The sequence below is a fragment of the Trachypithecus francoisi genome, unplaced genomic scaffold (assembly GCF_009764315.1).
Source record: "Trachypithecus francoisi isolate TF-2019V2 unplaced genomic scaffold, Tfra_2.0 Lachesis_group11, whole genome shotgun sequence".
NCBI classification, from domain to species: domain Eukaryota; kingdom Metazoa; phylum Chordata; class Mammalia; order Primates; family Cercopithecidae; genus Trachypithecus; species Trachypithecus francoisi.
This window is the reverse complement of record NW_022681456.1, coordinates 125,482,357-125,497,231: the sequence shown is the minus strand read 5'-3', so window position 1 is coordinate 125,497,231 and position 14,875 is coordinate 125,482,357. Positions and strand designations below refer to the sequence as shown.

The 14,875-nt window shown below is 49.1% G+C and overlaps 1 protein-coding gene and 1 pseudogene across 2 annotated transcripts; both read left to right on the top strand.

Moving 5' to 3' along the window:
- LOC117090926 overlaps positions 1-1,338 on the top strand; it is a 40,748-nt pseudogene extending 39,410 nt beyond the window's left edge.
- A 6,646-nt stretch (positions 1,339-7,984) lies between these two features.
- CD27 (CD27 molecule) lies at positions 7,985-14,874 on the top strand. Of its 2 annotated transcripts, XM_033223103.1 has the most exons (6): positions 7,985-8,379; positions 8,572-8,703; positions 13,334-13,513; positions 13,702-13,791; positions 14,056-14,175; positions 14,429-14,874. In XM_033223103.1, the coding sequence occupies exons 1-6, from the start codon at positions 8,244-8,246 to the stop codon at positions 14,551-14,553; spliced, it is 783 nt and encodes a 260-aa protein (XP_033078994.1). In that variant the 5' UTR covers positions 7,985-8,243; the 3' UTR covers positions 14,554-14,874. The 2 variants fall into 2 exon arrangements, with proteins under 2 accessions (XP_033078994.1, XP_033078995.1); XM_033223104.1 differs by lacking the exon at positions 8,572-8,703 and having other exon boundaries at positions 8,091-8,379; positions 14,429-14,872.
- The last annotated feature ends 1 nt before the right edge of the window (position 14,875 follows it).

The following is a 14,875-nucleotide window of genomic DNA, read 5'->3' as shown; positions in this document are numbered from 1 at the left end:
CAAACTCCTGACCTCAGGCCATCCTCCTGCCTCAGCCTCCCAAAGTGCTGAGATTACAGGTGTGAGCCACTGTGGTGGGCTTCAAGATGCACTCTTGATTCAAAAATTAGAAAAAACACCTGAAACAGTTTCACCTAGAGAAACTTTTTCATCTAAGTCATAAAAATCAAATATTTGTGCTCAGACTCAGATCACTATATATAAAGTGTTGAGGGAAGTTTTTTTTTAAATAATAAAACACATTAAATCATATTGCTCTTACTAAATATATTACTATTAATGTTTTATTGTAGAAAAACATTACCTATTAATATTTTAATGAGAGCAACCAGATCTTTTATGTTGCAAATAAGTAAATGCAGTATCTTTAAATATTGTTTTTCCTATCCTCATCTCATTATTTTTATTTTATTTTTATTATTTTGTTGTTGTTGCCCACACTGGTCTCAAACTCCTGAGCTCAAGCAATCCTCCAACCTCAGCTTCCGAAAGTGCTGGGATTACAGGCATGAGCCATTGCATCTAGCCAATCTCATCCTTTTTATGTTTCTATATGTGACCATGTAATTCCATCTCATCCTTTAGAATGTCTACATATTTTTATTTTATTTTATTTTTTTTTTCGAGGCAGAGTCTCGCTCTGTCGCCCAGGCTGGGGTGCAGTGGCGCAATCTCGGCTCACTGCAAGCTCCACCCCCCGGGCTCACGCCATTCTCCTGACTCATCCTCCCGAGTAGCTGGGACTACAGGCGCGGGCCACCTCGCCTGGCTAGTTTTTTGTATTTTTAGTGGAGACAGGGTTTCACTGTGTTAGCCAGGATGGTCTCGATCTCCTGACCTCGTGATCTGCCCGCCTCGGCCTCCCAAACTGCTGGGATTACAGGCGTGAGACACCACCCCCGGCCTAGAATGTCTACATATTCTTATATAGAACCTATTTGAGTATATAATATATGATTAACGTATTTAAAATATTGTGGGGAGTCAAACCAGCGTCGACGCAGTGGTGTGGTTGGAGAGCGAGCAATTCCTGACCTACCTGACCAGACTCTTCCGGAAGTGCCGGACATCGGGCAGCGTCTACACCACCTTGAAGAAGTATGAGGGTCGAACCAAACCCGTTCCAAAGAAGGGTTCTGCGGAGGGCTGTGAGTCCTCAGACAACAAGTTTCTGTTAAGAGCTGCCGATGGGAAAAAGCAGATGAGCACTGTGGTGAACTCCAAGGAAGTGAATACATTTCAGATGGCTTATTCAAACCTACCGAGAGCTACCATGGACGGGCTGAGAAGAGGGACAAAAAGAACGAAAGGAAGAAGACCAAAGCAGCAGCACAGTAAAGGGCACCAACTCCCTGCTTTCACCAATTAACCACGGAATTGCTATTTTTTCCTTTGGTTTTTACTTTTGGCCACATAGCTAGGTTTCTGGTTCCCCCACAGTAGGTGTTTTCACATAAGATTAGGGTCCTTTTGGAAAGAATAGTTGCGATGTTTACGAGGTAGTTGTGGTAAGAATCTAGTTTATTTTACATTTATTTAATTGGTCTGTGCTGCATGGTTATATACTCCTGGATTATAGATTAAAGGTCTCTGTAGTCATCTCTGTGAAGAGCAAGCTATCATTAAACATGTCTGTTTATCAAAAAATAAATAAATAAAATAAAATATTGTTTATTTTGGGATACATGCTGAAAATCATTTTATTGATGGGGCACAAAAAAAAAAAAAAAAGCAGAGACCACGAAATTAGAAATAGACATTTTTTTCAGGCACAGATGGAACATTTACAACTACATACTAGGCCATAGAGCAAATCTCAAACAAATGCCAGAGGATTCATACGTATTCGTTTTCTACTGCTGCTATAAACATACCACAAACTTAGTGGTTGAAAACAGCCCAAATGTATTATGTTACAGCTCTACAGGTCAGAAGTCTAAAACGGGCCTCACCAGGCTGCAATCAGTGTTGGCAGGTGCAACTGCCCCTGGAGGGTCTAGGGTCAAATCCATCTCCTCGCTCCTTCCAGCTTCTAGAGGCCACCCACATACCGAGGCTCATGGCACTCTTCTTCCAGCTTCAAGGTCAGCAACATCATTGATCCCTCTCATGCAGCCACCTCTCTGGCGCTCTCTCCTCTGCCTCTCTTTTCCACTTACAAGGATCCTTGTGATTACACTGGGTCTACCTGGATAATGCAGAATAATCACCCATCTCAAGGCCAACCTGGATTTCATCTGCAGCCTTAACTCCCCTTTGCCATGTAACTTAACATGCAGTTTCAGGGGCGCAGATGTCCTCGGGAGGCCAATGTTCTGCCTGCTGTGCTACACAGACAGACTGAGTGCTCTGGCCACAATAAATTTAAAATTAAAATAATGAACAAGGAAAAGTTAAGCCCCACAGATATGGAAAAATGTTAATGCATTTATAAATGAAATAAATATAGGTAAAAATAAATAATGACAGGAAAAGTAAATCAACAATAATAAGAAAACAATATAGCAAAGCTTATGAGATGTAGCTAAAGTAGATCTTCAAGGGAAGTTTATAGTCTTAAATGCATATATTAGAAAAGAAGAAATTTCTAAATTAACTAATCAAGCATCCAATAAATTATATGAAGAATGGCAAAGTATGCCGGGTGCAGTGGCTCACTCCTGTAATCCCAGCACTTTGGAAGGCCAAGGTGGGTGGATCACTTGAGGTCAAGAGTTCAAGACCAGCCTAACCAACATGGCGAAACCCCATCTCTACTAACAATACAAAACTTATCCAGGTGCACACCTGCAATCCCAGCTACTCAGGAGGCTGAGGCAGGAGAATCACTTGACCTCAGAGGAGGAGGGTGCAGTGAGCCAAGATCACACCACTGCACTCCAGCCTGGGCGTCAGAGCGAGACTGCCAAAAGAAAAAAAAAAAGACAACAGTGAAACACCTACACACAAACAAATCCAATTCTACCAGGCTTTCAAGGAACAGACTATCCCTATTATATATAATCTGTATATTAAAAAAATTAAAAATGGCACTTAAAAAACAAGTGGTCAAAGCAAGGAAAATAGAATGGTGTCACAGAAACCAAGGAAAGTAACAATTATCACGTAGTTAGCAAGCTGCCAGATCCCACATCTCTGTTAAACTTTGCTTCCTGGAGGAGGCACTCCCGACCCCTTAAATCCCCCTATTAGGAGTATAGACACCTACATTGCACCCCAACTCTCTCCTTCATAGCAATAATGACCATTACTAACAAATTTTAATTTTTTTTGGGGGGGGGGTTTGTGAGATGAGGTCTTGCTCTGTCACCCAGGCTTGAGTGCAGTGGCATGATCATGGCTCAATACAGCCTCGACCTCCTGGGCTCAAGTGATCCTCCCATCTCAGCCTCCCGAGTAGCTGGGACCACAGGCTTGTGCCCCCACACCCAGTTAATTTATTTTTATTATGTGTAGAGGCAGGGTGTCACTCTGTTGCCCAGGCTGGTCTTAAATTCCTGGGCTCAAGCAATCCTTCTGCCTTGGCCTCCCAATGTGACTGGGATTACAGGTATGAGCCACCTCACCTGGCCAATTTTACATTTGTCTTTGAGATCATATGATCAACGTCTGACTCTCACACTGATTATCAACTCCATCAGGGCAGAAACCACATATGTGTCTGTTTTTCATCTTTGTGCCCCATTACTTAGCTTGTTCCTAACACAAAATGGATGTGAGGAAAACGCTTGTCAAATGAATGAGGAGGTCTAAAGGGCCTTGAGCCCTCTGACATTTCCATTTTATCATTGTGGACAGAGCCGCTACGGCACAAAGCTGAGCTGGACCATCCAATATTGAGCCAATGCCTTATGTGCTAGGAGACACTGGGAGCTGTGCTGGGCTTCTGAGGAGTGGGCAGAGGCTGGAAATACCCACAGTTGGTCAGTCCCCCATGTCACCCAGAGTGGGGAGGTGCAGAAATGAAAATTACGGAGTTACAAGGACCCAGAACCTCATTAATGAGCTTAACTCACTGTCCTGTGCAGGCCTCTCAAAGCTTTGCTGGGAAGGAGGCTTTAAGGTGGTGGAGGCAGCGGTGCCAGTGGTTGTCATCAAAGAAAGTGGGAATTGGGGAGGAAGGAATGGGGAGCAAGGGACAAAGAAGACCAGACAAACTCAGAGCTTCAGGTGATGAGACTCAGGAACCCTAAGTCAGGAACAGTGACTGCGGACATCTTTGTCCCATAACAGAACTTCCTTCTAAGCAAAGGTCTTGCAGAGACTGGTCCTGCTGAGCACTTTAACAGGTTATGAATTCATAAAAATTGGAGAAAAAAGAAAAGGTCTGCCACATGTAATAGCCTTCTGTTTAGAGCTGGTTTAGAGGAAACTTTAAGCAAGTCTTGTGTCCTACACTTTGGGCTTGAGGCAGGGTACAGGTAAGGCAACAGACAGGAGACACGGAGGCAAGAACAAGACTTCAGCTGAAAGAGAAACCAGAGCCAGAGGTGGCCACAAGAACACCCAACCTACTGGAACTTGTGCAGGTGAACAGCCTGCAGAGGACTTGCCCTGAGTGGGGAGCAAGGAGCATCTTATCTAGATTTCAAGGAGCAGGGTGCCCCTGGCAGACATCTAGGCTACAGTCACTGGGCCAGGTGGAGGGTTGGTGAGGCCCCCTCAAGAGTCATGAGAGGGCCAGGTGCAGTGGCTCACGCCTGAAATCCCAGCACGTTGGGAGGCCAAGGCGGGCGGATCACAAGGTCGGGAGATCGAGACCATCCTGGCTAACATGGTGAAACCCTGTCTCTACTAAAAATACAAAACCTTAACCGGGAGTGGTGGTGGGCGCCTGTAGTCCCAGCTACTTGGGAGCCTGAGGCAGGAGAATGGCGCGAACCTGAGAGGCGGAGCTTGCAGTGAGCCGAGATTGCACCACTGCACTCCAGCCTGGATGACAGAGTGAGACTCTGTCTCAAAAAAACAAACAACAAAGTCAGGAGAGGCCAGGCGCAGTGGCTCACGCTTGTAATCCTAGCACTTTGGGAAGCCAAGGAGGGCGGATCACTTGAGGCCAGGAGTTTGAGACTAGCCTGGCCAACATGGGAAAACCCCGTCTCTACTAAAATGCAAAAAAGTCGCCAGGCATGGTGGCCGGTGCCTGTAATCCCAGCTACTCGGGAGGCTGATGTGTAAGAATTGCTTGAACCTGGAAGGCAAAGGCTGCAGTGAGCCGAGATCATGCCACTGCACTCCAGCCCTGGGCAACAGTGGGAGCCCCTGTCTCAAAAAAAAAAAAAAAAAGAACCAAAAAAAAAGGTCATGAGAGTCCTCAGAGTTCTCAAGAAGGGCTTCTGTGGGCCTGTTTCTGGAAAGGAAAGAAAAGCGGGGAATTGTTGAGAAAATACCATATATTTTTTTCCCCAGCCAGGCACGGGAGAGAGGCTGACCCGAAAAGAGAAAGTGGTTATGTGAGATTTCAAGGCAGATGTCAGCAGGCTGCATCCCAGGGCCTGTAGACAAAAGGAAGGGCCCGGCCAGGCGCGGTGGCTCATGCCTGTAATGCCAGCACTTTGGGAGGCCAAGGCGGGCGGATCACCTGAGGCTAGGTGTTCCAGTCCAGCCTAGCCAACATGACAAAACCCCATCTCTACTAAAAATACAAAAAATAAGCTGGGTGCCGTGGCTCTCCCCTGTAATCCCAGCACTTTGGGAGGCCGAGGTGGGCAGATTAACTTGAGGCAGCCTGAGTAACATGGCGAAATCCCATCTCTACTAAAAATACAAAAATTAGCTGAGCGTGGTGGTGTGCACCTGTCATCCCAGTTACTCGGGAGGCTGAGGCATGAGAATTGCTTGAGCCTGGGAGATGGAAGTTGCAGTGAGCTTAGATTGCATCATTGCACTCCAACCTGGAGTTGGAGTGACAGAGCGAGATGGGGAGAAAAAAAAAGGAAAGTCTCGTCCAGGGAGCCAGCCTAGGATGGGGAAGGTTCACCAGAAGTGGATGCAAAGAGTGCTGGAGATGAGCTCATTCTATTTGCCAGGAAAGAAAAAGGTCCAGCAACCTGGCTTTCCTCCTCTTGGCCAAGGCCCTCCAGGAGTGTCAGGCAGACCCTGCTCCTGCTCTGACCCCCTGGAGAAGTGGTATGTAGAAGAGAGGTGATGGGGCCGGGCGCGGTGGCTCAAGCCTGTAATCCCAGCACTTTGGGAGGCCAAGACGGGCGGATCACGAGGTCAGGAGTTCGAGACCATCCTGGCTAACACGGTGAAACCCCGTCTCTACTAAAAATACAAAAAAACTAGCCGGGCGAGGTGGCGGGCGCCTGTAGTCCCAGCTACTCGGGAGGCTGAGGCAGGAGAATGGCGTAAACCCGGGAGGCGGAGCTTACAGTGATGCAGTGAGCTGAGATCCGGCCACTGCACTCCAGTCTGGGCAACAGAGCAAGACTCCGTCTCAAAAAAAAAAAAAAAAAAAGAAGAGAGGTGATGGACTTTGGTCCAGAGGACAGAGGCCTTAGGCGAGTGAGCAGTTCCCAGTCGAGTCCAGGTTGCTAGGCTTGGCGAACTCCAAGTCCCTGCTTGACAAGTCTCATCCTAAAGGTCCCCAGTTCCTCATCATTCTTCTGAGGGTCTCGTCCATCCTCCCAGGGCCTGCTGTCAGCTAGCCACCCCACTGCCCCAGGCCTGCAGTGAAGACATTTACCACAACCTGGAAATGGTGGGTGACAGAAAAGTCCTCAGGACCACAGCACTCTCTGTGGTGGGAATTCAGGTGCCCTGCCTGATGGTGAAAAGGGTGTTTTTGCATAAACAGCTCTCTGAATCACACCCAGATGTGGCTTCCGACTTGAGTGGACCCCCATGAAAAGCTGCAGAGTGGGCTGGGAAAAGACAAGAGAATGGAGAAAATGAAGAGAAAGGAAACTACAGAGTGAGATAGAGAACAGATCTGACAGGTGTGACCACAGCAGTGTGACATTTATGAGCAGTGTGGAAACAACGGCAAAGCCCCTAAATGAAAAACTTCCTGGGGAAATAAGCCACTCCACATCTCGGTTGCCGAGGAAAGAGTGGGGGAGGTTGCTGACCCATGTGTGCCCCCACGACTCAAAAAGGGAAAAGTCTAGCTGTTTCCGATATCCCGAAATCAGTCTTGCTGGGAGAACTGGGAAAATAAAAAAGAGATGACCCCTGTAGGAAGCTACCTTTAATCCCGAGTGCCCAAGGCTGGGAGAAAAGATGCCGCAGGTGATCCAGGACACCAGTGACTGACACAGCCGGAAGTGGGAAGGGGAGGATAAAAATGGCACAAAGGTGAGGAGTGAGCAAGGGCCTGAGAGGGAAGGCCATGTGGGCAGGAGGTGGCACCCACATCAGAGGCTGACATGAGGATTAAAGGAGAGCATAGGTGATCTGCAACAGTGACAGGAGACAGGCAGCTCTATGCCCCTTGCTTGCAGTTCTGAGCATTCTGTAGCCAACTCATTTGGCCATCAAACCAGACCTCAATTGAGACAAGGCTATTTAAGCTTCCTCCCAGTCGGTGTAAATATTCAATAGTTTGGCTGCAGAAATGTTGAGTTTGATGATGAGGCTACCCCAACTCCCCGAGGGTGTTTTGTGGTGCTAGTTTCTGCATAAACCTGAAAAAGTCTGAATTCCAATATTTATCTGACCCCCAAAGTTTCAGATAAGAGCTTGTGGACCTGTGCTCAATTCTGGCTCTCGTTACTTCTTTCAGCTGTTGTCTGTGAAAGGAGAGATGCAGGTATGGGAGACAGGAGACACGCGAATTCATTTGTAAACTGTGGACGGGCGGGGTATGGGGGGATAATGTGGGCACCTTTGTGCACAAGTGCATATGGATAGGAGGAGTGGGAGACTGTGTGTCCATCACCTTTTTGTAAAAGAAGCAGGAGTCAGGGGGCTACATGCTTCACAAGCAGGAGAGGCGGAAACCAAGGGAGGCTCTTGTGTTGGAGGAGGCATGTTTGAAGAGCAGCAGGTCTGACAGTTTGCTCTTTAATACTCTCCCCAGCACACGGAAGGGGAAGGGGGTGGAGGTTGCTGCTGTGAGAAAAAAAAAAAAAAAAAAACAGCCACAGTAGCGCTTCTGCCGTCAAACGTTGGCTTGTCACCTAAAGCAGCCACTGCCCAGGGGGTGCAAAGAAGAGACAGCAGCGCCTAGCTTGGAGGTGCTAACTCCAGAGGCCAGCGTCAGCAACTGGGCACAGAAAGGCGCTCCCTGGGCAGGAACCATGGCACGGCCACATCCCTGGTGGCTGTGCTTTCTGGGGACCCTGGTGGTGCTCTCAGCTACTCCAGCCCCTAAGAGCTGCCCAGAGAGGCACTACTGGGCTCAGGGAAAACTGTGCTGCCAGATGTGTGAGCCAGGTAAGAGGGGGCCTTGGCAAGGGCCAGGTGAGTGGTGAAAGAGAGAGGACTGGGGTTAATACAGTAAATAGGCACAGGGTGAGAGTGAGCTCAAGCAAGGAGGGAAACCCTGCAGCTATGGGGAGGCACCACCTTCAAGAGGGCAGAGAACCAGCCCTTCTCAAGCCTTGATTCCTTACCCTCTCCTCCCAGGAACATTCCTTGTGAAGGACTGTGACCAGCACAGAAAGGCTGCTCAGTGTGATCCTTGCATACCAGGGGTCTCCTTCTCTCCAGACCACCACACCCGGCCTCACTGTGAGAGCTGTCGGCACTGTAACTCTGGTGAGGTGGGCAAGGGTATAGGTGGGCACGCTGGACAAGCATTTGGGGGAGCAAGGCTGGTGATGGGTTTGAGAGTGCAAGGAGGATGAGGGGTTCAAAGCTTCAGCCTTCTTCAAGGCTCACAGCAAGTGGAGACAATGCTGGGAAATGGGGCACCCTAGGTGGGGCATGAATTAATGTGGGCAGAAATCTAGTATTTCAGGGAAAGGGATAAATAGAATTTGAGGGATTGGTGAGAATGGGTCTATAGATAGGATAAAGACAATAAAATGAGAGAAGTGGTTCTATGACCCCAGATTTCAGGCAAGTAACGTCTAACCAATAAACTGGCTGTGTTCCCAGAGTGCACATGTGTAGGTTGGCCGTGGGGAATTTGGAATACATCTTTCTAAGGAAATAACAAAATAACCCAATAGGTAACAACTTTTTTTGCACGAAAGCCAATTTGAGAAAATGAGTATGTATGTGGCCTGTGTTTTTATTTTATAGTTCAAAAAAAAAAAAGATTTTTTAAACTATGAAGTATAATATCTGCAGTTGTGCTTATGGATGCTGTTATTTCTCCATCTTTGCTACAATTTCAGAAACTACAGCCAGCATACACTAGAATAGCAGGCTTTAAAGTGGTCCCTTTGAACAAATGTTCTCTAGCAAGATACTTTTTAGAACTAGGTAACTGTAACTATTAAACTACCTACTTGCAAGATGTGTTTGGTGTCACTGGGTCTGTTGGTACTTCGTTTTGTGTTGCTTGGTTTAGTTTTGTTTAGAGACAAGGTCTAGCTCTGTCACCCAGGCTGGAGTGCAGTGGTGTAATCATAGCTCCCCACAGCCTTGAACTCCTGGGCTCAAGCAATCTTCTTGTCTCAGCCTCTCAAAGTGCCAGGATTACAGGTGTGAGCTACAGAGACTGGTCCTGTAAAAAAAAAAAACAAAAACCAAGGCTGGATGTGGTGGCTTATGCCTATAATCCCAGCACTTGGGAGGCCAAGGTAGAAGGATATTTGTATTTTTTTGTAGAGACTTGAGCCCAGGAGTTTGAGACCAGCTGGGCAACACAGCAAGACCTTGTCTCTAAAAAAATTGGCTGGTTGTGGTAGTGCACCTATAGTCCCAGTTGCTTGGGAGGCCGAGGTGGGAAGATCACTTGAGCCCAGGAGGTCCAGGCTGATCAACCACTGTACTCCAGCCTGGGTAACAGAGCAAAACCCTTTGTCACACACATACAAAAAAAGCCGGTGCAATGGCTCACACTTGTAATCCCAGCACCTTAGGAGGCCAAGGCAGGCGATCCCTTGAGCCCAGGAGTTCAAGAACAGCCTGGGCAACATGGCAAAACCCTGTCTCTACTAAAAATACAAAAAGTTAGCCGAGCGTGGTGGCGCGAACCTGTAGTCCCAGCTACTCAGAAGGCTGAAGTGAGATCATGTGAGCCCAGGAAGTGGAGGCTGCAGTGAGCCATGACTGTACCATTGCACTCCAGCTTGGGCGACTGAGTGAGCAGAGTGAGCCCCTGTTTCCAAAAAAGAAAAAAGAAAATAAAAGCTTTTCCACTGCAAATCAACTAAAGAGGAACTTCTTTAATACACAAGAAATATTCTTCAGTCTACTTAACTTAAAAATATAACTGTAGTAGATGCTTTTCTCTTGGCAGCGGCCCGTGCAGGGTTGGAATTTTTCCAGTCAAAACCTCCCTACTCACTCTGCAGACCCTTCCTGAAGGTCTTTGCCCCATACTGAGCCCATCTTCAGTCCCTTCACTTGTTCCAGACTAGCCCAATCCATGACCCTTCTCTGGGAGCTCAGCCAATAGATCCCAAAGTACCGCAGCGGTACCTGGCTGCAGCAGGACCCCAGGCGACTGCAGCCAGGGGTGAGAAGATGGGCAGGCTGAATGAGTTTGGCCCTCTGGGCCTTAGTGCTGGCATCTGTGAGATGAGGACATGCCTGAAGTCAGCCTGGAATTTTGAGCCCAGGTTATACCTGCTAAATAGAACTCCCAGGTCTCCAGATATTCCCCACTGAAACAAAAGCACCTCATTTGTTTTTAACCCTCCCAGCCCCTTCTTTAACCCTTCCATTTCCCTTTTAGCGGAGACTCTTGTCATCACTCCTCCCTACCACCAGTGCTCATCCCAGGCTTCCTCATTCTTCCCTTGCAGGTTCCTATCCAACATGGCTCATAATTCCTAGGAAGCCACAAGGAAACCAAATTCTAGTAGCAACTCAGAGTCAGCATTCATTAGGAGGTTACAGGGCCATAAGGGTGACAAGAAGGCATTTGTCCCTCTCCTAGTCCTGACAAAAGGCATAAGTAGAAGAAAATTGTTAGGTTTGGTTATGACCTTTGACATCCTCCCTTTGAAATCCTCCCTTTCTGCACCCCTCTTCCGCCTGTCAGGGCTCCTAGGACTCCCCGAGTCCCCACAGCGTCTGCCCTAAGGCCCACCAGGCTTCCTTGCAGCCTGTCCCACATCTGGGTGTCACTGCCTTCCTCTGAATCACCCTCCTCTCAACCCAGTTGCCAGCGAGCCCAGCCCAGCCCAGCTAGTGCCCTACCACCCCCACTTCCGGGAAAATTGATTAACAGCCAACCACCCAACATCAGACCCCTCCACTTGAGCAAAATGTGTATTTTAAAAGCAAATTCTCATGCCTATAATCCCAGCACTTTGGGAGGCCAAGGCAGGCCGATCACGAGGTGAGGAGATTGAGAACATCCTAGCTAACACAGTGAAACCCTGTCTCTACTAAAAATACAAAAAATTAGCCAGGCGTGGTGACACGTACCTGTAATCCCAGCTACTAGGGAGGCTGAGGCAGGAAAATCACTTGAACTCAGGAGGCGGAGGTTGCAATGAGCCAAGATCGTGCCACTGCACTCCAGCCCGGGCGACAAAGCAACACTCCGGCAAACAAACAAACAAAAATGCTTAGCAATTGTAATCAAGTAACTATCTATTTATTATTTATTTATTTTACTGTATTCACAGGTTGTGCAGCCATCAACACTATCTAATTCTATAACATTTTTGTCACCCCAAAGAAACCCATACCCCTTAGCAATTACTCCCCATTTCTTCCCCCCAACCACCCCCATCCCCATCCCCAGTCCCTGGAAATCCCTAACATACTTTGTTTATTGTTGGTGGTGTTTGAGACAGGATCTCACTCTGTCACCCAGGCTGGAGCACAGTATCATGATCTCAGCTCACTGCAACCTCCACCTCCTGGGCTCAAACAATCCTCCCACCTGAGCCTCCCCAGTAGCTGGGCCTACAGGTGTGTGCCACCACGCCCAGCTAATTTTTCTATTTTTTGTAGCGACGGGGTTTCACCATGTTGGCCAGGCTGGTCTCAAACTCCTAAGCTCAAGCAATCCACCCACCTCGACCTCCCAAAGTGCTGGGATTACAGGCGTTCTTTCTTCTTTCTTTCTTTCTCTTTCTCTTTCTCTCCTTCTCTCTTTCTCTCTCTCTTTTTTTTTTTTTTTGAGGCGGAGTCTCGCTCTGTCGCCCGGGCTGGAGTGCAGTGGCCAGATCTCAGCTCATTGCAAGCTCCGCCTCCCGGGTTTACGCCATTCTCCTGCCTCAGCCTCCCGAGTAGCTGGGACTACAGGTGCCCGCCATCTCGCCCGGCTAGTTTTTGTATTTTTAGTAGAGACGAGGTTTCACCATGTTAGCCAGGATGGTCTCGATCTCCTGACCTCGTGATCCGCCCGTCTCGGCCTCCCAAAGTGCTGGGATTACAGGCTTGAGCCACCGCGCCCGGCCTCTTTCTTTCTTTTAGACGGAGTTTCACTCTGTTGCCCAGACTGGAGTGCAGTGGTGTGATCTCGGCTCACTGCAACTTCCACCTCCCGGGTTCAAGCAATTCCCTGCCTCACCCAGCTATTTACTATTTCTTGATCTGGTGCTGGTTATGCCTGTGAGTCAAATTTGTACAAATTCTTAAGTTTTACACTCTTGCGTGCCTCTCTGTATGTATATTATACTTCAATTAAAAGTTATTAAAGTATTGGGGCCGAGCACAGTGGCTTACGCCTGTAATCCCAGCACTTTGGGAGGCTGAGGCTGGTGCATCACCTGAGGTCAGGAGTTTAAGACCAGCCTGGCCAATACGGTGAAACCCCGTTGCTACGAAAAATACAAAAAATTAGCTGGGTGTGGTGACAGGTGTCTGTAACCCCAGCTACTTGGAATGCTGAGGCAGCAGAATCGCTTGAACCCGGGAGGTGGAGGCTGCAGTGAGCCGAGGTCACGCCACTGCACTCCAGCCTGGGCAACAAGCGCGAGACTCCATCTCAAAAAAATAAAAAAATAAAAAATAAAAAAAAGTGTCAGGGAGTACAAGAGAAAGTTATATAAGCTCTTTCTACTTTTCATGGTTGCTATGCCTGAACCCACGAATCTTCCTTCTGAAAGGTTCAACTTTCTTCTTTAATAACAATAATAATGGCAAAGGCACTGGGGGACAGTGAGCCAAGAGCAGGCCTTTGCAGGGGTGGGAATGGAAAGGGAAGCAGGTCCCTAGAGGTGGGCCTGGGATGGGGGCTGGGGAATGAAGCAAGTGGACCTTGAAGGTCTCCACAGGTCTGAGTGTCCTATGCTCTCTGGTCCTCCTCTCCCAGGTCTTCTCATTAGCAACTGCACCATCACTGCCAACGCTGTGTGTGCCTGTCGCAATGGCTGGCAGTGCAGGGACAAGGAGTGTACTGAGTGTGATCCTCCTCCAAACCCTTCGCTGACCACTTGGCCGTCTCAGGTCCTGGGCCCACACCCTCAGCCCACCCACTTACCTTATGTCAGTGGTAAGTTCCAGGCAACTCTCTGTGCCATCACATGGGGTAGGGGTGACACCCCAACCAGCACTCCCCACTCCTACCCCTAGATAAGGTCAGCCTGTTTCTGCCTTCTCGTCCCATCCAGCGCCTCTCAGGCCTTTAGATGTGCCCTATGGGGTTCCCTGCTGCTACTCATTCTGTCTCTGTTTTTCCAGAGATGCTGGAGGCCAGAACAGCAGGGCACATGCAGACTCTGGCTGACTTCAGGCAGCTGCCTGCCCGGACTCTCTCTACCCACTGGCCACGTGAGTTTTCTCCGTAATCCCCACTGCTAGAGAGAATGCACACAGGAGGGGCCAGGAGGGAAGCCAGACAGAAAGCTCCCTGGAGTAGAGATAAGAGGAGGGGAAAAAGCAGAGTCCACCATTTAGCAGAGGAGTTGGCTAACGGTGGGGGGTGGGAGAGCAGAAGGTGGGGGAAAGGGGACAGGCAAGGTGACAGGAGGGCTGGGCTGGGGGAGCCAAGGGCTAGACCCTCCCCTAACCCCTGTGTGTCCCCTCCTATTACAGCCCAAAGATCCCTGTGCAGCTCAGATTTTATTCGCATCCTTGTGATCTTCTCCGGAATGTTTCTTGTTTTCACCCTGGCTGGAGCCCTGTTCCTCCATCAACAAAGGAAATATAGATCAAGTAAGAGACAGAATACAGGTCTCCGGTCCTGCCCTTGCACCACACCCCAACAGCTCAGCCCCACTGCCCACGCCTGGAATCTCACTGAAACCCACCAGTTTCACTTCACCAGCCTTGGTCCTAGCCCTTCTCTCCCCTTAGCTGGCGTGCTCCTGACACCCCTCCCCCAAGCACACCTGCCTCTGCCCATCTCCTTCTCCCGTCTCCCCCTGCCCCCACTGCTGGCCAAGACTCATCGGATCTCCTTCTGCAGACAAAGGAGAAAGTCCCATGGAGCCTGCAGAGCCTTGTCCTTACAGCTGCCCCAGGGAGGAGGAAGGCAGCACCATCCCCATCCAAGAGGATTACCGAAAACCGGAGCCTGCTTCCTCCCCGTGAGCCAGCACCTGCGGGAACTGCACTACAGCCCTGGCCTCCCCACCCCGCCGGCCATCCAAGGGAGAATGAGACCTGGCAGCCACCACCGCAGTCCCATCCTCTTGTCAGGGCCCTTTCCTGTGTACACGTGACAGAGTGCCTTTTCGAGACTGGCAGGGACGAGGACAAACATGGATGAGGTGGAGAGTGGGAAGCAGGAGCCCAGCCAGCTGCGCCTGCGCTGCAGGAGGGCGGGGCTCTGGTTGTAAAACACACTTCCTGCTGCGAAAGACCCATATGCTACAAGACGGACAAAATAAAGTGCCAGATGACCACCCTGCAG

Coding starts and splice junctions, on each gene's coding strand:
- CD27 (XM_033223103.1), top strand. CDS start 8,244: ATGGCACGGCCACATCCCTGGTGGCTGTGCTTTCTGGGGACCCTGGTG. Junction 8,380..8,571: donor CTGCCAGATGTGTGAGCCAG/GTAAGAGGGGGC, acceptor CTCTCCTCCCAG/GAACATTCCTTGTGAAGGAC. Junction 8,704..13,333: donor CTGTCGGCACTGTAACTCTG/GTGAGGTGGGCA, acceptor CTCCTCTCCCAG/GTCTTCTCATTAGCAACTGC.